This window comes from Maniola hyperantus, chromosome 15 (assembly GCF_902806685.2).
Source record: "Maniola hyperantus chromosome 15, iAphHyp1.2, whole genome shotgun sequence".
Lineage (NCBI taxonomy): Eukaryota > Metazoa > Arthropoda > Insecta > Lepidoptera > Nymphalidae > Maniola > Maniola hyperantus.
The window spans coordinates 11,359,117-11,380,926 of NC_048550.1; the positions used below are offsets into that span (position 1 = coordinate 11,359,117).

General features: G+C 39.7%; 2 protein-coding genes across 2 annotated transcripts in view; both read left to right on the forward strand.

The window, feature by feature from the left end:
* Positions 1 to 16,102, forward strand: part of LOC117989056 (uncharacterized) — a 102,023-nt gene extending 85,921 nt beyond the window's left edge. The window contains exons 9-14 of the mRNA XM_069503610.1: positions 5,968 to 6,034; positions 7,271 to 7,424; positions 8,726 to 8,986; positions 11,839 to 12,046; positions 14,361 to 14,575; positions 15,686 to 16,102. Of these exons, the coding sequence (XP_069359711.1) occupies positions 5,968 to 6,034; positions 7,271 to 7,424; positions 8,726 to 8,986; positions 11,839 to 12,046; positions 14,361 to 14,575; positions 15,686 to 15,936 (1,156 nt within the window). The 3' untranslated portion in view covers positions 15,937 to 16,102. The remainder of the gene's footprint in view (positions 1 to 5,967; positions 6,035 to 7,270; positions 7,425 to 8,725; positions 8,987 to 11,838; positions 12,047 to 14,360; positions 14,576 to 15,685) is intronic.
* Positions 16,103 to 18,616: 2,514 nt separating this feature from the next.
* On the forward strand, positions 18,617 to 19,578 carry LOC138403337 (probable serine/threonine-protein kinase clkA). The gene is made up of 2 exons (XM_069503481.1): positions 18,617 to 18,722; positions 18,851 to 19,578. The coding sequence occupies exons 1-2, from the start codon at positions 18,617 to 18,619 to the stop codon at positions 19,576 to 19,578; spliced, it is 834 nt and encodes a 277-aa protein (XP_069359582.1).
* Positions 19,579 to 21,810: the final 2,232 nt, after the last annotated feature.

Below are 21,810 nucleotides of genomic sequence, written 5' to 3' on the forward strand. Positions count from 1 at the left end.
GTGGTAAACTATGGCCAAAACCCTTCTCACTCTGAGAGGAGACCCGCGCTCTGTAGTGAGCCGGTGACGGGTTGATCATGATGATGATGATGAAATGTCTTGGTTGATTGGTGGTGTCCTTCCACATTACCAGCTCATCATTACCCTTTTGGGGCCCTTTAACTTTACGTTTTCCTTGCAATTTGCAGTTTTCATTTCTTTCTCACAATATGGTTAAACTAAGAAAGACCTAGTTAACAATACATTGTAGATTCTTGGATTACAAAATATTGCGTATCGTTCACTGCACGATGCGCGTACGCATTGCGTCTAAATAGATATACCTACCTACTTACTATGAAATGTCGTTTAGGGCTTAGCCCAAGTTAAAAGATGTGGCGTGAAACGTTTTAAATAGAGAGAACTATGGCAAATGCCTGTTGTGGGACGTGACATGCTCCTGTATTTTCGCGTCAAGGCATCTCGACAACACGTCGCGGGATGCCCGTGCCGCTGCAGAGTCCGCTGCCGCGCGAAAATGATTCAATACGCCTCCACTCCTGGGTAAATTCCGTTTTGTTCCTCTAGTGGTGGAGACGATGGGCTGCTGGGGTGAGAAAGCAAAGAATTTCGTGCTCGACATCGGCCGTCGCCTAAGAGAAAGAGGCTGCGATCCGCGCTTTGGGCCCTACCTAGTCAAAGCATTGTCCATCGCCATTCAGCGTGGCAATGCTGCCAGCTTGATAGGCACCTTTGGCCCAGGGGCAACCAGGGGTGGATTTTTGACGATGATATATATTTTTTTAAATAGAGATAGCGAGCAAACGAGCAGGCGGGTCACCTGATGTTAAGTGATTACCGCCGCCTATGAACATTTGCAGCACCAGAGGAACCGCCGATGCGTTGCCGGCTTTTTAACCGACTTCAAAAAAAGGAGGAGGTTCTCAATTCGTCGGAATCTTTTTTTTTAGGAATTTGTTGGTCCGCCTCTTGAATAACCCCATGTTGTAATATTAATTTATAATAAGTAGATAGTTTTTAGGAATTGACGTTTTTTTTATCCAGAAGTCTGGAGTAATAATATAGGCTAAAATGTGTTACGTAGTAATCAAACACCCCGAGCGAAACCGAGTGGATCAGCTAGTCCCTTCCCCTATTAATTCGAAAGTGTGTTTGTTTGTTGGTTTATTGATTTGTTGGTTTGTCCTTCAATCACGTCGCAACGGAGCAACAGATAGACGTGATTTTTTGCATGGGTACCTATTAGTCAAACACCTGGAGTGTTTGACTATAATGTAACTTTTTATCCCGGAAAATTAAAGAAAATCCCGTGGGAAAATTAATTTCTAAAACCTAAATCCACGCGGACGAACTTGCGGGCATCAGCTAGTTAATACCTAATATTTGTATGCATAAACGACGTTCTCACGATTACCTCAATCTTCTCATAAATTGGACCATCCATCAAATGGATTGCAAAGACAAGTCAAAGGGCAAGTGAATGGGACAGATCCATATTCGATGGTAGCAGATGATTTCTCTAATACGGCACAATACGTCCGTCGCGTCTGTGCGAACTCATCATTATCCTTTTTCGAAAGTAGGTTACATGCTTATGATAATTTTGTGCCCTTGTTCGGAGTAATTAACGCATCAGGTATTACCTAGTCTGTAAAGGTGCCTACATTTACCGGCTAGGTAAATGTAGGCATCTTTACAGGCTAAATAGGCAGGTATTATATACCTACCTATTTAATTTAAGATTGAAATCAGGAGCTCTAATTAAAACTTTCAGAAATGGGAAAAATATATAATAACTAGGCACTTAGAAAGTAGTTAGGTACCTGCTTATTTGCCTCATTTTGTAGTTTTAGTGATTTAGTATTTTCAAATCCGCAATGTATAGCGTCAAAAACTGGGGTCAATGGCCCGCCTATGACGTGGCATTGACTCCGAATGGCTTACTTATGCAACGTTCGTTGACCTCTTTAATTTCCAAACCCCTGCCGGGTTTCGAACCCGGCACCTCCATGGGAGTGGGAGGTAAGAGGGATAATAAGACCACAGCGCTCACTACTGCGCCAGGGAGGTCTTCAATTTCAATCAGTATAGTGTTTTTAGATACAAATAAACAGAGTGAACAGACACACTTATATTATTTGAAAATATCAGCGTTAAGCGTTTTTTTAGGGTTCCGTACCTCAAAAGGAAAAACGGAACCCTTATAGTATCACTTTGTTGTCTGTCTGTCTGTCTGTCCGTCTGTCTGTCAAGAAACCTACAGGGTACATCCCGTTGACCTAGAATCATGAAATTTGGCAGAAAGGTGAGTCTTGGGCTCACATTGGGGTAGCTGACATTGGGCAAAAATCTGAAAACCGTGAATTTATGGTTAGATCACACAAAAAAATTAAATTGTGGTCATGAACTAATAATTAGTATTTTCAACTTTCGAAGTGAGTGACTATATCAAGTGGGGTATCAAATGAAAGGTCTTCACCTGTACATTCTAAAACAGATTTATTTTTATTTTTATGCATCATAGTTTTTGAATTATCGTGCAAAATGTCGAAAAAATACGACTGTAGTACGAAACCCTCATTGCGCGAGCCTGACTTGCACTTGGCCGGTTTTTTTTAAAGAATATTAGCCATGTTAAATGACTAACTTTCCCCTTTCCTCTCCAACTAAGCGTCAGGCTTGTGCTAGGAGTAGGTACGACAATTATTTATTTATTTATAGTGCAACGGGCGGGGTTTGAACTGTCGACCTTTCGGTTTTTTAGTCAACTCCTTTACCCCTTTAGCTATTGAGGCTCTTTCATGTTTCATGATGATCCTTCGTTTTTGAATCACTTTTCGCACAGCTAACTAACCTATGACCCATATTAACACTTTATACAATTCATTACAATAAATCCATAATCATAAAAACAGACTAAGGAAAACTAAGCTAAGCTAATGCAATAACTAAGATCTAGGGAACCGATTGGATACATTACGCTTATGTGAACATCGCCTTAGTAAATTACAATTTATTTGCGCCTCTTCAAAACATACAACACCTTTATTACAAAGAATGAAATCTGAAATTCCTACAACATTGATTTTATCAACTGCAATAATAAAAGTTCTTATAACAAAAAGCTTTGAAACTTACAAAGGATTTGCAACTGTAAAGTCTTACATTAGAGTTTAACATTTATTGTATGATTTTTTGTACTAAAGGTATGATTGGTTTCTGCGTGTGAACGGACGGTGTTTGAATCACTGTTACGTAATGTGTTACGTCATACGGGCCGCGGGAGGTGACCTATGACATGTTTATAGTGAAGAGAATCTACGATAAACTTATATCGATGTATAAAATCGATAAAAAGTTGTTGAAAATGATAAAATGCAGAACTGTACGTGAATTTAGAGACAGTGATCTATTTCTGCTACTAAGTAAATATACTAAATAGATAATAAGGTAGGTACTACCTATAGAGTTATCATCATCATGATCAACCCATCGCCGGCTCACTACAAAGCACGGATCTCTTCTCTGAATGATAACAGATTTGGCCACGCTGGCCAAGTGCGTATTGCCAGACACACACCCATAACACTACCCTCATAAAATGACGACTTATCCATCTATCCGTCATATTATTTTATATTTTATTAGGATATTACTGGATTGACAGTTAACAATTTTGATTCCAGTGGCCCTACCGCGGTTGTTTGACAGCTACAATGTCACGATCGCAATCATCTCTGATTGGTTAATGCTCGCTCACTATTGGCTACAATGCATTGTTGCAACAAGAATCGAACAAATTCAGCCAATCAGAACAATTGAGATTGTAATAATGATTGATGCAGGTTTTAGACAATCGCCCTACTGTATGCAACATGATTGCGATAATTAATTTTAATAAACATTATAAATATTGGTATCGATATTTATAATAATATCGATGTCAATATTTGCACATCGCTAAACGAGTTGCGTAGACCAGCTAGTGACGGGTGCCCTCAATGTAGCAACGCTAATATCTCAGTGCTGTGAACTTTTTGTGATACTAGATATACTTACAATACCTAACTATACAGCATACGCAGTACGGCAAAATATTAATAAAAAAAAATTAAGTACCTATTTTAAAAATCCCGTGGAATACGGTAGGTTTGACAAAGCTACTAAGTAGTCAAATAAAAATAGTATTTTCAATTTTCAAAGTTAGATAACTATACCAAGTAGGGTATCATATGAAAGGGCTTTAGCTGTACATTCTAAAACAGATTTTTATTTATCTTTATGTATAATAGTTTTTGATTTATCGTGCAAAATGTCGAAAAATACGACTGTAGTACGGAAACCTTGGTGCGCGAGTTTGACGCGCACTTGGCCGGTTTTTTGTTCGGGTAGATATTCTTTTCTATAAGCTATCTCTGTACCTATTAAATACCTAGGTCGACTCGAAGATGATGTCCGCGATTCGACCACGTGGATTTATGTTTTATAAAAAAATCCGTGGGAACTCTTGGATTTTCCGAATCAAAAAGTAGCCTATATATCGAATGTCTATCCCCAAAATGTAAGCTGTGTACTAAATTTTGTAAAGGAGACAGACAGATTAAAGTTTACCTGGCGAGTGACAGGCTACTTTTTATCCCGAAAAATCAAAAAGTTCTCAATGGATTTTTAAAAACTTAAATCCACGCGTACTAAGTCGCGGGTATCAGCTATATTATGGATACGGAATACCTACTGAAACTTTTAGCTTAACCCTGAAAAAATTAGGTACCCTTCTGATTTTCTTCATCTAAAAGCGTTTCCTCAAATTGCGTTTCATTTCAAGATAAACATTAGGAACATAAGATACTGTATGATCAGGAATAATACATTATGGGTTACAATAACATTGCGTCTACTTACATCATATAAGGTCTTTATACACCACGAGACAATCTATAGGAGCTGCAAAAGCCGCAAGATACGTAGTGGACTAAGAGCCCGGGAGGACCAGACCTTCATCTAAATATATAAAAGGAAAAGGTGACTGACTGACTGACTGATCTATCAACGCCCAGCTCAAACTACTGGGCATCCGCTAAGAAAGGATTTTTGAAAATTCAACCCCTGGGGTGAAAAAGGGGTTTGAAATTTGTGTAGTGCACGCGGACGAAGTCGCGAGCATAAGCTAGTTATTTTATAAAAGCTGAAAGTTTTCTAAGATTTCTAATACTATTCCGAAGAAAATATAAAAAAATACACTTTATAATTTGACCGTTGACGTAAGATTTTTTGCACCTGTATTACCTGTTATCTCTCAAAGCCACCAGGATCTAAACTTCATAGTCGCTGATCATTCCTCCCTGTGGTTACCTACGCGAGTACGCCGACGTAGAAAGAGCAAAATTTATTTGAACATTGACTAGGAAAATGACAATGTAAATCTTTTTTATTACTGCAAATTACCTAAGGCTTTTGCGGCTCTTACGCCTCCTACGGTTTTTTAGGCCGTATGTGATTCCCTTTATATACACCCACGGTACGCCGCTGCGGATAAATAATAATATTTTTATTTCAGATATTTCATCCATAATGTGTTATTAAACAGTAGACCTTATTAACTATGTTAGTAACTAAATTAGAGTAGGTACAGTTATTATAAATTAATCTAAATTATAATTAATTCATACACCCCCTTGACCACTTGGTGTTCAAGATAAAGCACAAGTATTCAGTAGGAAAATGTCGATGGAAAGCTTTTTTAGTGTTGAAAAATGCACCTCTTAGGTATGGCTCTTACGCCTCTTACGGCTTTTTCGGCTGTCTGATCTCCTCATATGACTATGGATCTCCTTTATATATTTCTCCTTTATATACATCTACGGTACGCCGACGAAGAAAGAGCAAAGTTTATTTAAACATTAAACATTCAGTAGGAAAATGTTCATGGAAAGCTTTTTTTTGGTAATTAAACTTTTTTTTCGGCAGGAACTGCGAATTTCCACCCCGGACCCAAGTGGAGGAAAGTCCCCTCTATGTACATAAGGAGTTCGATGTAAGTTTGATGATTACACCTTATATACCTACTTACCTACTTAGGGATGATTTATGCCAACACGTGGCGGGCGCGGGCCGTACCACGTACGAGGTGCGGACGAGGCACGGATTCAAAACACCACCAACATTTTACACGAAGCAGTTCATGCTTTACCGTATGGCTTCCGTGCACGGATACGGCACGGTGAAGCATAAACTGCTTCATACAGGGTGTAACGCTGGCAAAAATGAAAACAGGTGATAGTACTGTAGTAGGTGTGTGTAGTAGATATTGCAAATAAAACGCTAGAGGTCAACGAACGTTCCGGAAGTAGGCCACTCGGCCGCGTCGTAGGCGGGCACTAAAACTACAAAATGAGGCAAATGGTTATTGGTATTGGAGTGTGTTTAGGTCGTATAACAGTAATGCTAAGTTTTTGCTAGCGTTCTGGTTACACCCTGTATAAAATGTTCGTAATGTTTTAAATCCGTGCCTCGTCCGCGCCTCGTACGTGACATGTCTCGTGCCCGCCACGTGTTGGCATAAATCATCTCTTATACTTACGTACCCAATTATCCACAAAGTTATATCAATTTTGTGAGCAACTTAGAATGAGCCCTTGATTTCACTTACCTATTCGAAAAGAAAAAGTAGACCGTAAGAAATTATTTATTCGAGAACTTCGAGAACTACTTACTTGTCTTTTAAAAGTTCTCATAAAAGTACCTAGGTACGTTAGTCACGTAGACAATAGACACATCAATGTAGACGGTAAGAACCCTAGGACCTAATAATACCTATAGTACGCGACAGGTTGAAATGGCAATCGGGAAGGGAACGCCCTGCAGACCCGCACAGCCGGTATCATATCAGTAATCATCAGTACTATCCAGTGGCGTGCACATAATTCGAAGCTAGGGTAGGCATTACTCAGTTAAGTTACCTTTTTACTGAGTGTCATGATGAAAAATGCGGGCGAAGCTATTTCAACTTGGGTAAGCAGTGCTTTTATGCCTCTATAAACTGCTCGCCACTGGTACTATCACCTGTCTTTGTTTTTGCTAGCGTTCTCACGCTGTATGAATTTAAGGGATGCTATTTATTCTCTCCAGTAATTTTATCAAAAGAAGTTACATTAATTTGTAACGGTTTTTGCCCGAGCTTTTCGTAGAGCTTTGAGGAAAATCTATTCGTAGAATTATATGTGATCTCTGATCTAGAAAATATTTTAAAAATAATCCCTTATATCAACAGAGTAAGAACTTGGAAGGTGATGAATGGGAAGTGAGTCCATCTCGGGTGCATTTGGGCCCACTGATCGGCAGCGGCGCATTCGGGAGGGTGCACGCAGCTCAGCTGGACATGCCAGGGGGAGAGACTACCACGGTCGCTGTTAAGATGTTATCTGGTAACCATCCATTTCCTTCATGGTGACGAATAGGAAGTGAGTCCATCGCGAATCATAAGAGCGGCGTATCGAGAACGAGGCGGGCTCAGAATAAATACCTGTAGAAGTAGGTAGCCCTATTGTGACTTTTACTGTTAGAGCGAGATAACTAAATATAGGTACTTAAGCTTTTATTAGAACGTGACGAAACGATTATTTTTTGTCCTTATCACTATGGCCACTTTTTTGTCAAGATGTATTTGTACGTGAGATCTTGACATACAAAGTGAAGTTATGTTAACTCAAGTATTTTAAAGAAATAATTGATTTTTTTTGTTGTTTTTGTTTATGAAATTATTGTGCAATAGTGGGTTGCAGTATACTAGGCTATTGATCCGTAACGTAAAAAAGAAGGAATAACATTTCACAAGTAAGTAGGTACCTACTCTGCTTGAGCGAGAGAGACTGAGGGGGCTACGCTAGTTGCATATCTATTAGATCTGTATCTGAATATCTATTAGATGCGGCGATTGGATCGGGCAAATGATTCATAACTAGACAAAACATAAGTAACACTAATTAGGTAGGTAACAGCTATTTCGTAAACTGTGAGCACAGAATATAAATAATATAGTTGCTGTGAGTATGTCAGTGCATTTAAATTGCTCGTCATTAAAACATTCGCCGACAGTTAATTAACATAAAGAAACAGTATAGTATGTGCATTGTACACACATGCTTAGTGAATTTTGTGCTTTACAATCAGGTACAAAATGTATATATGTATTACGTATTACGCAAAGATGGACAGGAAATGAAAGTTGAGCACTATAAACACATGATATTTCATTCGTTATTCCGCTTTTAAATTGGTTTTCTTACAGTCATATCCTGATAAGTGATAATAATAACGTTTTTTTTTTATTCATTATAGGCGCACGCTTGACCACGATCACACCTGATGGGAAGTGATGATGTGGCCAAGATGGGACGCGTTTGCCTAGAAGGTGCCTATTCACTCTTGTTTTAAAGATACCCGGATTATTAATGTGCAGGAAACACTGATCTAGGAAGAGTATTCCAGACCCTAGCCATGCGTATAAGGAATGATGACGCAAAGCGTTTCGTACGCGAAGATGGAATGTTGACGACATAGGAGTGGAAACTCGCCCGGTGTCTTGCGGTACGGTGGTAGAAAGGTGAGGGAGGGCCAAGATCGAACAGCTCCTGAGCACACTCTCCAAAATAATATATCCTGCAAAACACCGATAGTCGCGGGCATCAGCTAGTAAATAAATAAAAAAGAGACAAATTCTTTTCAGATAACGCGACCGACGAAGAGATGCAAGACTTCATGCGCGAGATCGCCATGCTGAAACACGTGGGGTACCACAAACACGTGATCAGATTAATAGCGTGCTGCACTAGGCGACCCCCTCTCTTAGCGTTATTGGAACACGCGCCCAGAGGGGACCTGTTGAGCCTATTACGAACAGCTAGAGGGAAGAGAAACCAAGACTTCCAGAGAACACAGGAGGCACTGTCGGATCCTGGGGGGAATGGACGACCTTCGGAAGCTGACAGTAAGTTTTCCAAATAACTGTATCAAAAATGTAAGCAAAATCGGTGCAATGCGAGTCGCACTCACACATGAAGGGTTTCGTATCATCGTATAATATTTTTTTTTTAAATTTTCATGGCGGCCTTTTAAAAAAAATTATTATAATATACTAGATGATGCCCGCGACTTCGTCCGCTTGGATTTAGGTTTTTGAAAATCCCGTGGGAACTCTTTGATTTTCCGGGATTAAAAAAAAGTATGCAAGCTATCGCTGCACCAAATTTCGTCAAAATCGGTTGAGCGGATGAACCGTGAAAGGCTAGCAAACAGACAGGCATACAGACAGACAGGCAGACAGACGGACAGACAGACAGATGGACACACTTTCGCATTTATAATATTAGTATGGATTTTATTCTTATAGCGGCAATAGAAATACACATTTGAAAATTTCAACTCTCTACCGTAACGGTTACCGACATACCGCCCAACAGACAGACGAACGGACTGACAGCGGAGGCTTGGTGATAGGGTCCCGTTGACACCCTTCGGTTACGGAACCCTAAAAATAGAAAAGTCTGCACCTGACAATTGTTTATAGCAAATATATTCTGTAAAATATAAGCTAATGTACCTAATGTTATTAATTTCTGCACTTGCTCGAATTTTTCAACGAAAAATTTCAGCGCCTGAAAATGTTTATGTAGCAAATTGGTCTTGTTGTTTAAAAGCTATCTCTCAGTTCTAAACCTAGCTTTTGCAAGCAATTTCCATCGCGTACATTTGTAGGTATTTCCTAAAAACTCCGTAAAACTTAAAAAAAAAAAATCGTGAATTTCCCGCCAAAAAACGAACTGAAAAGTGAAATATTTCATATTTGAAAATGGCGCCATGCAGCCGCTATACTTACCTATTGTTTTTTTTCAAAATATTTATGGCTAATGTTACTCAAGATGTTGTAAGGATTATAACGATACCCCTTACACTCACATTTCACAATCACAATTCTGCCTTTTGATTGGTTGATTCGTTGTTTACATTTTTTCCATTGTTTTAAGCCAATCAAAGGGCAGAGGTTGTTTTCTTACACAATTTGGGGGCTGTTCAGAAGAATGTTTCATTATTCATTTAGAAGTTATGGTTAAATTAAGAAACTCATAATATATTCATTATTCATACATGCATTACTCTGAAAATATTATTAGGTACACTCCTTTTTTGGGCAGAAACCAGGTAGGTACCTATGGGTAACTTTAAGTTTCAGTTATTTATCGATGAAAATTTTGTTTTTTTCTGTGGTTACCTATCGACCGTTCTAATTTAATTTAAACTGATCTGGTACTAAGAAAACATTAACAATTGTTAATTTTGAAGCTACCTACGGGCATGCTTAATTTCTAAAACTTGTTCAAACTTTTAGTTTCATAATAAATTCAAAACATCTATTCGAAGTTTCGAGGCTCGCTTGAAAACTTTGTGATTAGGGTAGGTGTATTTAATTAGAAGCATCAACGACATACGAGTACCTAAGAAAATATAAACTCATAGGTATCTACTGAGTGCCGATACAGATTCTGCAAAGTGTTAAGTATTTAGTAACTAATTGGATTGGAACTAAGTAGTTCGTTTGTAACTTGTACATAAATAATCTTCAAGCTAAGCTAAGTTGGACTGAATTCTCTGCGCAAATTGAACCACCCTGGCTGCCTGTCCACTGGTGCGGAGAAGAGAGGAGTAGAGCGGAATGGAGTGGAGTGGAGCTGTGCAAATATTAACCAATAGAATTGCATAAAACAAATTCACGGTTTTCGGATTTTTCCCCTTGCGTGTGCTGTAAGACCTATCTACCTGCCAATTTTCATGATTCTAGGTCAACGGTGAGTACCGTCTAGGTTTCTTGACAGACAGACAGACAGACAAACAGACAGACAACGAAGTGTTCCTATAAGGGTTCCGTTTTTTCTTTTGAGGTACGGAACCCTAAAAATCATACATTTTAACGCGGAGCGGGACAGCGCAGATGAGAAACATTGCAGTGAGGCGGAGCGGGGAAGCGGAGCGAGGAAAGAGTAGCTCAAATGACTCGTCGCGTGCTCGCAACGTATAATTTATAGCTCCGCACAATGGAAAAACAGTCTCAACTCCTCTCCGCATTTCTTTCTCGCTCCGCTCCGCTACCCACCTAGCTCCGCAGTCCGCACCAGTGGACAGGCAGCCAAGGCTTCTATTATCTATCATTCTGGAAATATTAACAGATCCTATTAAATATAAATTAATTTATTAGTATCAAAGAATCGTTTGTAAGTAAAGAGAATGAAATCGCGGTCAAGCGTTAATCTCTGTACCTAGTTACTGTAACCAAGAAAAAGACCGTTTGAAATTCGGATTTTGTATTCAATAAAAGCAAGCAAGGAACTAAAGGGATAAATTCAATTTCTGTCCTAAGTTTGTTTTAACGCTCATAATACGCATTTTAGAATTCTAATTTCTCTATATTTCTAAGACGAAATTCTCTTGCCATGATTAAATTTCTAATTAGTTTTTGGTAATCTAATATCACTTTGTCTGGTGCCTAGTTTTAGTGTTTTGAATTTTGATAATATATACTTCTATGTTAATAAATAAAATTGAAGTGTCTGTCTGTAATTTCGACAACCTCAAATTAAGGTCATATTATGGTTATTTCAAACCTCTGTTTTTATCCCTGGTTGAATTTTCAAAAATACTTTCTTAGCGGATGCCTACTTCATAATAGCTATCTGCATGCCAAACAGTTTGATCAGTCCAGTGGTTTGACCTGTCGTTCATAGATCATCAGTCATTCAGTCAATCAGTCAGTTTTCCCAGACTAACGAATGCAATCAATTTTTACAGCTGAATACACGAACCTGAGCGACTCCGATCCAGAACAGATCCTGTCATGCGGAAGTTGCGAGAACAAACTCTACATGAACGCTGAACCACCCAACGACCACTACGTGGCTGAACCAGCATTGCAGTTGGATAGTACCACGATGAGGGACTACGCCTTGCAGGTCGCTCTAGGCATGCGACATCTAGAGGAGCGGGGGATCACACATAGGTGAGTCTTTAAAGAACTACGTGACTGTATCTCTTTACCTTTGCCTGTAACGATTTACGGATATAACGACGAAAATAGAGTGGTCCCTTCATCCTGTTTAGTCGCACGGTAGCGCGTTCCAGGTCACCCATACCGCGCACTTTGGCTGCGCTCAACGCACTGATGAAGGAGTCCCCTCGCTGTGACATATTTGCTGACAAATGGGCTGACCTCATGGGTCAGATCTTGCACTTTTGTGAAAATTTATAATTTTGCTTTTTAAAATTTATAATTTTAAGTTGTTAATTTAAGTATGTTTATGTTAGTTTGTACTCGTATTTTAACATGTCCTGTAAATTCTAAAAAGGAGGAAGTTCTCAATTCGGTCCGTTTTTTTGAAACCCCAATCTAAAACATTGTGTTTCCAAAATTTAATATTAAAATCAAACTTTGTCAAATTTTAACACAATTTAGCTAATCACTTCATTAATAGCCGTACCAGGGTAGGTAATATTAGCCATAAACTCTGATTTTAACTTTGAAAGGCCTTTATTTAAATAGGGCAATTTCTGTGCTAAGAATTGCTAACCAAACTTTGCTTGAGAAAACCGAGAATTTTCCCGAAATTTCCACGAACTCGCCTATTTACTGTTTAGTCGCCCGGGGGTTACCAAGTGAAAGCATAATAGGTACCTATTTAATTTTGTGTAAGGGATGATTATGGTAAGGGGGTAGCATTGTTAGCGATTTTCTCAAACTTTCGCTTGTTTTATCCGACTGTGTGGTTTGGAGGATTGTGTATTTATAAAAATATACTAAAAGTGACTAACAACTTCTAAGATTGTAGGTATAGTAGGTACTATTATTATATACTAGCTTATGCTCGCGACTTCGTCCGCGTGGACTGCACAAATTTCAAACCCCTATTTCACCCCCTTTGGGGTTGAATTTTCGAAAATTCTTCCTGAGCGTATGCCTACGTCATAATAGCTATCTGCATGCCAAATTTCAGCTCGATCCGTCCAGTAGTTTGAGCTGTGCGTTGATAGATCAGTCAGTCACCTTTTCCTTTTATATATTTACACGATTCTGTAGCCCCGCAAATTCCTAATGCGCGTGGGCGCCATTTTAGTGACGTCAGCACTAGACTGAAGTTTTTAATTACTTCGTATGGACAGGGTTATCGAACAAACAAAATGGCACCGACTCATTGGTGCTGTAGCACCAATGCAACCTCAGTGACGTCTGGATTTCAAATGGGTCGTTCATTAGTAAGTATCTAAGAGGTGGCGCTGATTTATTTGGTTCCAAAAACCTGAAAAGTTTTGTTCGCTTTGGCATATCTTGTCATTTATATCGATGTAAACAGGTCGAATATTATATCTACTTGAAAGAGACTCAACTCATCTAAAAACATCTCGAGGTATTTAGCTTGTTAGGTGTTGCTAGGCAACGGTTACCTGGTTACCGAATTCGGGATATAAATCCGCAAACCTTGTCAAGTAGGTTCTACATTTTGGTATAAAAACGACCTTAACATCTTTGAGATAAGATTAAAACTCGCATGTAAGTTTTGGAAATAACGAGCATCTAAAATTAGGCAGCATTGATATATTTTAGGGGGGTAAGTAGATAAGTACTATTGTACTACCGTACAAAAGAGTATACTTACTTTAATTTGAGGGTAAAACAAATTAATTTTATTGGAAGTCGAACACACTGGATGTTTTTCAAACAGCAGGTCGATTCCGAAAAATCTGCATCAATCTTGATAACATTCGCAATTGTTGTGGTTGGCTGAATATTCTTGTTGCAACAATCAGTGGCGGATTATTCCAGGCAAACTAGGCACGTGCCTAGGCCCTAGGGGCAATTTAGTTTTTGTAGAAAATAAGTATTTATTGGTAAATGACGGAGGAGAAAGAGCGGGGGCCCTGAGATACAGGTTTTGCAAACTTACTTCAGGGTTCCTGGCACAATTTGTAAAAAGACCTATTGTAATAACAAATAAATCATTTCATTTTATTTCATTTCATTCATTTCAATGAGCTGCGTTTCATCGCCGCGTTTCATGACGCTCCAGCCCCCCAATTGTGTAAGAATAACCATTTCATGGCTATCGCAATCGTCAACAAATTCTGCCCTTTGATTGGCTGTGAAAAAATGTAAACAGCGAATCAACCAATCAAAGGGCAGAATTTCTTGACGATTTCGATTGCGATGAAATGGTTATTCTTACACAATCGGGGGGCTGACTCTTGAGAGGTGCTACATCCGTAAAAATCTTCGCTTCACAAAAAAACGTCTAAACATATCCTCAATATCTTAATTCCAGGGACCTAGCAGCCCGAAACATTCTAGTCGACGGGGCCGGTCTGCTGAAGGTTGCGGACTTCGGCCTGTCCAGGTCTGGCGTCTACGTCATCCACTCCAGGTCGAGACCTGTGCCTCTGCGGTGGCTCGCTCCAGAGGCCATATTCAAGGCCGAGTATTGCAGTTCTACTGATGTTTGGGCATTTTCTGTACTTCTATGGGAGATTGCTACTTTGGGTGAGCCAGATTTTTTATTTTTGTGAAGGTCTTCACATACCTTACTTAGTAGATGGCACAACACAACGGCGCCGGACTCCTTAAGGCTGCGAAATATTAATAACAGGGAAAATGGAAAAAATCGATTTCAATTCTTATTTTTTTCAATTATTTTCAGCGACTGCTTTTAAATGTTACTTAATAGTTATTCAAAATTCATTGTATATTTTATCTGAATTTATTATAATACCCAATGACATTTACTTAGAATGTCATTGATAATACCTCTATATTTTTGTTCAGCCTAGGGGCAAATTCTGTCCATCTCGTTTTACTCCTTTGTCTTTCTTTCACAATTTTTTCTTCCTCTTCCAAGAATGTTCTTATTATTAAAAATTATCTTATATCTTCTTCTTCTTCTACCTTTCCTTATCCCACGCTACGTGGGGTCGGCACTAGACATGTTGTAAAGGATTTGGTAAGATGTTTTGCAGCCGGCCGCCTGCCTCACGCCAAACCTCTTTGGGAACGCTTTTGTTTGGTGGAAATACGTTAGAACCACCAGCCACCATTCGGTTTATCATGGTTTATCCCTTAGTCGCCTTTTAAGACATCCATGGGAGGACATGGAGCGATCAAATTCTTAAACCGGGACCGCACGGTTAAATTATCTTATAGCTAAATTATCTTGTATCTATTTTCTTTTTAGGGTTTCCTTCCGTACCTCAAAAGGAAAAACGGAACCCTTATAGGATCACTTTGTTGTCTGTCTGTCAAGAAACCTACAGGGTACTTTCCGTTGACCTAGAGTCATGAAATTTGGCAGGTAGGTAGATCTTATAGCTGACATTTGGGGAAAAATCTGAAAACCTTGAATTTGTGGTTACATCACACAAAAAAATTGAATTGTGGTCTTAAATAAAAAATTAGTATTTTCCATTTCGAAGCAAGAAAGGGCTTCACCTGTGCATTTCAAAACAGATTTTTATTTATTTTTATGCATTATAGTTTTTGAATTATCGTGCAAAATGTCGAATAAGTACGACTGTAGTACGGAACCCTCGTTGCGCGAGCCTGACTCGCATTTGGCCGGTTTTTTGTCTTTAGGCAGAATGTTTTTTTATGTTCCAGGTGACTCCCCATACGCCGATCTAAACAACCAAGACATTCCGCAATACCTCACAACCGGAGGCAGACTCCCCAAGCCGGCGCGAGCGTCGCCCCGTCTCTACCAACTGATGACCGAATGCTGGTCAGACAACCCCCAAGACCGGCCAACGTTTGCCCAAATAGTGGACAAGCTCACAGCCCAACAGCAGCTTTACGTGGACCTTGACTGCGTGTTTCCACCTATGGATAGTTTGACAAATACTGATCACTGATCACAAATCCATATTATACCGTAGAATAGAGTAATAAACGTAGATACAGGAACGTTTGCTTTCTCATTCACACTAAAAAGATAGCACAGATAAAGTTACTAATGTGATAAACAGAGTCGCAGCTAACCTATTTTTTGTCCCTTATCGTGTATAACTGGTTTTTTTCAAGAATTGTATTTCTCATTATAGTTATTTACTTGTTTTCACATAAAAAACGTTTAATACAAATATTGTTGATCGGTTAATACAAATATTGACTACTAAATAATGGTAATAATTGTCGTGTTATTCATCGTTACGTCGTGCTATCGCTATCTCATACGCGGTTACACAGTACTTCAATCTACCTTTATTACTCTATCTACGATAAATACAAACGGCCACATAAGGCTGAAATCTATAGAGCGTACTTTGAATTGTTAAAACGACACAGATTTATGTGAGATATATAGGTCTGTCTCGTTTTAACTCTGTCTTAAGTCTAAGCAAAGTCAGCTTGCGCTCTATAGATCTCACCTATAGATCGGTGACCTATTTTCCAAAGACTGAATAGTTTTATTGTTGCTAGTATTCCCGTTGTTTTATGTAATTAAATGCACTTTTAAATGGTTTGTTTGTTTTCATTTAACTAGAGAGGCTAGAGTACGGCTTAATATGTTAACATACGTAAGCTGTGATAGCCTAGTGGTTAGGACGTCCGCCTTCTAATCGGAGGTCGAGGGTTCGATCCCGGGCACGCACCTTTAACTTTTTGGAGTTATGTGCGTTTTAAGTAATTAAATATCACGTGCTTTAACGGTGAAGGAAAACATCGTGAGGAAACCTGCATGCATGAGAGTTCTCCATAATGTTCTCAAAGGTGTGTGAAGTCTACCAATCCGCACATGGCCAGCGTGGTAGACTATGGCCAAAACCCTTCTCACTCTGAGAGGAGACCCGTTCTCTGTAGTGAGCCGGCGATGGGTCGGTCATGATGATGATGATGATGATGAATATACTTATTCACTAACAGATTTAATTAAAATATGTCATAAAAGTTACGCTCAATTTCATTATTTCTACGTAAGAATAATGTAAAACATTTATTTTCGTAAAGTTGTTTCGATTCTGTGAATTCTATACGAGCTGTTTAAAACCTCAACTCGTACTGTGCTTAAACATGTACGAAATAAAATTAAAAAGGATCATACCTTTACATATAACTAAGTGAGTAAACATTACAATTTACAGGAGAATGTGGTACGCGACAAGTCGACATGCCATGCCATACGGGTATGAGGCGGGGAAACACCCCGCACGCCCGCACGTCACCCGCGCTATCCCGTACCAATGGCCCTACCGCGGTTGTTTGACAGCTACAATGTCACGATCGCAATCATCTCTGATTGGTTAATGCTTGCTCACTATTGGCCACATTGCATTGTTGTAACAAGAATCGCAAAAATTCAGCCAATCAGAACAATTGAGATTGTAATAATGATTGATGCAGGTTTTAGACAATCGCCCTACTGCTTCGCGATTGCGGGAGAATGACAGCTACAATGTCACGATCGCAATCATGTCTGAAAATCAGCGTCCTGCATCTTATGTGTGTTAACGCATATGATGCAAGACATTATGCTGAGCTGTACACCCATTTGGGGTGGTGTCACAGATGAAAATGTTACATTTGTACTTTGTTTTTTAACCGACTTCAAAAAAAGGAGGAGGTTCTCAATTCGTCGGAATCTTTTTTTTTTTTTGTTTTATTTTTTATTTTTTATGTATGTTCCCCGATTACTCGAAGACGCCTGGACCGATTTTGAAAATTCTTTTTTTGTTTGAAAGGGTATACTTCAAAGTTGGTCCCATTTAAATTTGGTGAAGATCTGATGAACATCTTCGAAGATAGATACTGGAACTCCTCAACGTATAAGAGTAAATTGCTCGCGATCAGTGTAATAGCTTACTAAACAGTAGATTTTTAACCAGTCATAGCATAATTCCATGGGGCCACTAAAAATTGTGAAATAAATTTTTTTTACAAAAAAAATAAAAACCGACTTCGATACACAAACACTAAAAATTTTAAAATAATTTAATTTATTACCGAATATATTATGTATACAAGAGTTATATCATAGTCATAAAAATATGAAGTCTAGACGATTCGCGCAGCTAAAGCTAATTGGCACCGACCCCAAAAAATATTATTATGGAACTATATTCACTCTTGTATACATAATATATTCGGTAATAAATTAAATTATTTTTCAATTTTTAGTGTTTGTGTATCGAAGTCGGTTTTTATATCTGTGACACCAACAACAAATAAATGCATTTTCTTTCTTTCTTGATTGGTTAACGCTCGCTCACTGTTGGCTACACTGCATTGTTGCAACAAGAATCGCACAAATTCAGCCAATCAGAACAATTGAGATTCGGGGTCCGGTCCCCACCCCGATTGCTACGTCGCCCTGTCGCGTACTATACAATACGCGGCAGAAAGTAATGTACATCGACCTATAGAATGACATTTCGGCTTAGTAGAGCTTTGTCTCTGTACTACCCACCCCGATTGCCATCTCGACCTGTCGCGTACTATAATATTCAAATAATACAAATTATTTCTCCTTCTAATATAAAAAACTGATTAATTTTCAGATTAATTATACCGTTTTAATTCCAAAGACGCGACGTCATGTATAGAACGATATTGATTGCGTTTGTCGCGTTACGAACAATAATAAATGCGAAGAAAGATCCACTGATCTTCATCGCCAACCCGGTGGAAGCAGACATGCCTGGTCATTGGATGCCACTGAGCATAGTCAAATTGATACTCGGAGGGACTACGACACCAATCGTGTACCAGAAATTATCGTTAAAAATAACACCGAAGACTACTTCGGCGACAAGGCCAACAACAACTAAGACGACACCTACGACAACAACAACATCGACGACTCCCACAACCACCACAACGCCCACTACGACGACTATACCTACAACTACGACGTCACCCACAACTACGACGACACCCACAACTACTACAACAACAACGACACCCACTACAACTACAACGACAACACCCACGACCACAACAACACCCACAACAACAACAACGACAACACCTACGACCACGACAACATCCACAACAACCACCACAACACCCACAACAACGACAACGACAACACCTACGACCACGACAACACCCACAACAACCACCACAACACCCACAACAACGACAACGACAACACCTATGACCACGACAACACCCACGACCACAACAACACCTACGACAACTACAACGACAACACGTACGACCACTACAACACCCACGACCACAACAACACCCACGACCACGACAACGCCTACGACAACTACAACCACAACCCCTACGACCACTACAACACCCACGACCACAACAACACCCACAACAACACCCACAACAACACCCACAACAACAACAACAACGACAACACCCACGACCACGACAACAACAACAAAGGCCCCAACAACAACGACAACACCCACGACCACAACAACAACTACGACGACAACGACAACAACGACGACACCAAGGGCAACCACAAAGAAACCAAAGTCAACCAGACGAAGAAGTCCGAAACGTGGAGCAAAACCGGCTACAGATCGACATGAAAATTTAAATAATTAAGAGTGACTTCAAATAATAGGTTCAATATTAAATTATTGTTAATTATAGTTGTACAAATTACAAGTTATTTTAGACTGAGAATTTATTACTCACCATATCACCCTTTATCATAAAAAATCTAACACCATACCAGACCATCAATAAGAGTAATTTATTACCTATTTTGAATAAATCATTTGACTTTTGACTTTTGACTTTGAGTATAGGTATAGTACGCGACAGGTTGGGATAGCAATCGGAGTAGTGACACCCCACACACCCACATGTCACCCACGCTATTCCTCACCGGGTTAGCGCGGGTGCTGTATGGGTGCGCGGGGCGTTCCCTCCCCGATTGCCATTTCAACCTGTCACGTACTGTACTATAGGTACAAGTCCTTCATCGCTTTTATTTTTATCAAAAACACAAAATATGATTGCATTGTTTTCTTCTAATGTGTTTGTATGTTTCAATTTCAATTTCAATTTTCATTTATTGCATTTCCATAAACTACATCATATTAAGTATGTACAAAGTATTATGGATACCCAGTTTGGGTGTCGCAATTTGGTCCTTGGACCTTAGTTAGTTCAATATACCTATATAACTGTCCCTCGCTTTAACGGTGAAGAAAAACATCGCGTGGAAACCTGATCGCATGCCTTAGAGTTCTCCATAATTTACTCAAAGGTATGTGAAGTCCGGCAATACGCACTTGGCCAGCGTGGACTACGACCAAACCCATCTCATTCTGAGAGGAGACCCGTGCTCAGCAGTGAGCGAGGGATGGGTTGATGATGAATGTCCTCCTGAGACAAGCCCATCTTCGTAGGGGATAGGTATAGTCGGCGAGGGAATGCCCCGCACCGCCGCACAGCCGCGCCGCGCCGCCGCCGCCAGGTGTGCGTGGCGTGCCCCCCCGCCTCATACCCCGATTGCAATCTCAACCTGTCGCGTACCATACCTACTTATATTAGAGACTGCACAAAGTGTATGCGCAAACACGTGTGTGTGGTGTGCACTCTTTATTCCTTCACCTTTATGTTGAAATCTATAGAGCGTGCTTAGACTTTGCTCAGACTTAAGACCCTGTTAAATCGAGACAGCGCTATATCGCTTACATAAATCTGTCTCTTTTTAACTAACACTTAAGTCTAAGCAAAGTCAAAGTACGCTTTATGGATTTCAGTCTCATAGTCCGATTGCGACAATCCGACACAACGAGAGTTGGCCGGTTTTAACTACTAACTGCCATACCCCTGCCAGGTTAGCCCGCTATCATCTTAGACTGCATCATCACTTACCACCAGGTGAGATTGCAGTCAAGGGCTAACTTGTATCTGAATTAAAAAAAAAAAAATAAAGGCAGCGGCCCGCTTTGCGGCTGGCCGCCACCTTGCCTGTGCGCATTAGGCGGTTCTTCAGTACGCGACGCGGCGTGCCGCAGGTGTGCTTGCACGTGTGTACTACTATGTTATAAGTGCAGTCATGAACTTCAGATACGAAAAAATGTATCGTCGATATTCAACAAAGAGAAGCAATATGGAATTGTGAAGCAGGAGTTTATAAAAACATTTTGATTATGATAGACTGAACGCAATTCTCTGACTACCTAGCGGTTCAACCGCCTGACGCTGTTGAATAGCGGCTCGCCGCCTGTGGCGGTCAGCCGCTGTTTCAGCCGCGTCAGGCGGCAAGCCGCTGATGAACTCCTGGGCGGCTGACTGCTAGTGCGTATGAGCATTGAGCACTAACTGAGGCACGGGTGCTTCCATACTCCGAAATCGGAGGCGAAGGCAGAAGAGAGATGTGTTAAAGGCAGGTCTATGAAAATAAAATAACACACATATATTTTTATTCATCAGTTATCAGTCTTATTCAAACAGGTAGGTGTAGACTGTAAGTACGGTACATCTGTTCATTCTTTGCCTGGGTGTTGAAAATAAAAACAATCGAATCGAAAATTGATTCTAAAATCTTAAATACTTACTATGTAGTAATGAAGTTAAGCAGCATCAGTATATTCGACCTCCGATATTGGTAACTACCGATTAAAGTTTATCGGAATCGAAATCGACCGAATGTAGAAAATCAATCGTAAGTTCCGACTATTCGGAATCGAAATCAAACCTCCGTAGCATCTCTAATATGTACAACTACCTATAGATACCTAATTGATACCGCAAGATAGATATGTAACGCAAAATTACTTAGGTATAGTGCATTCAATATTAAC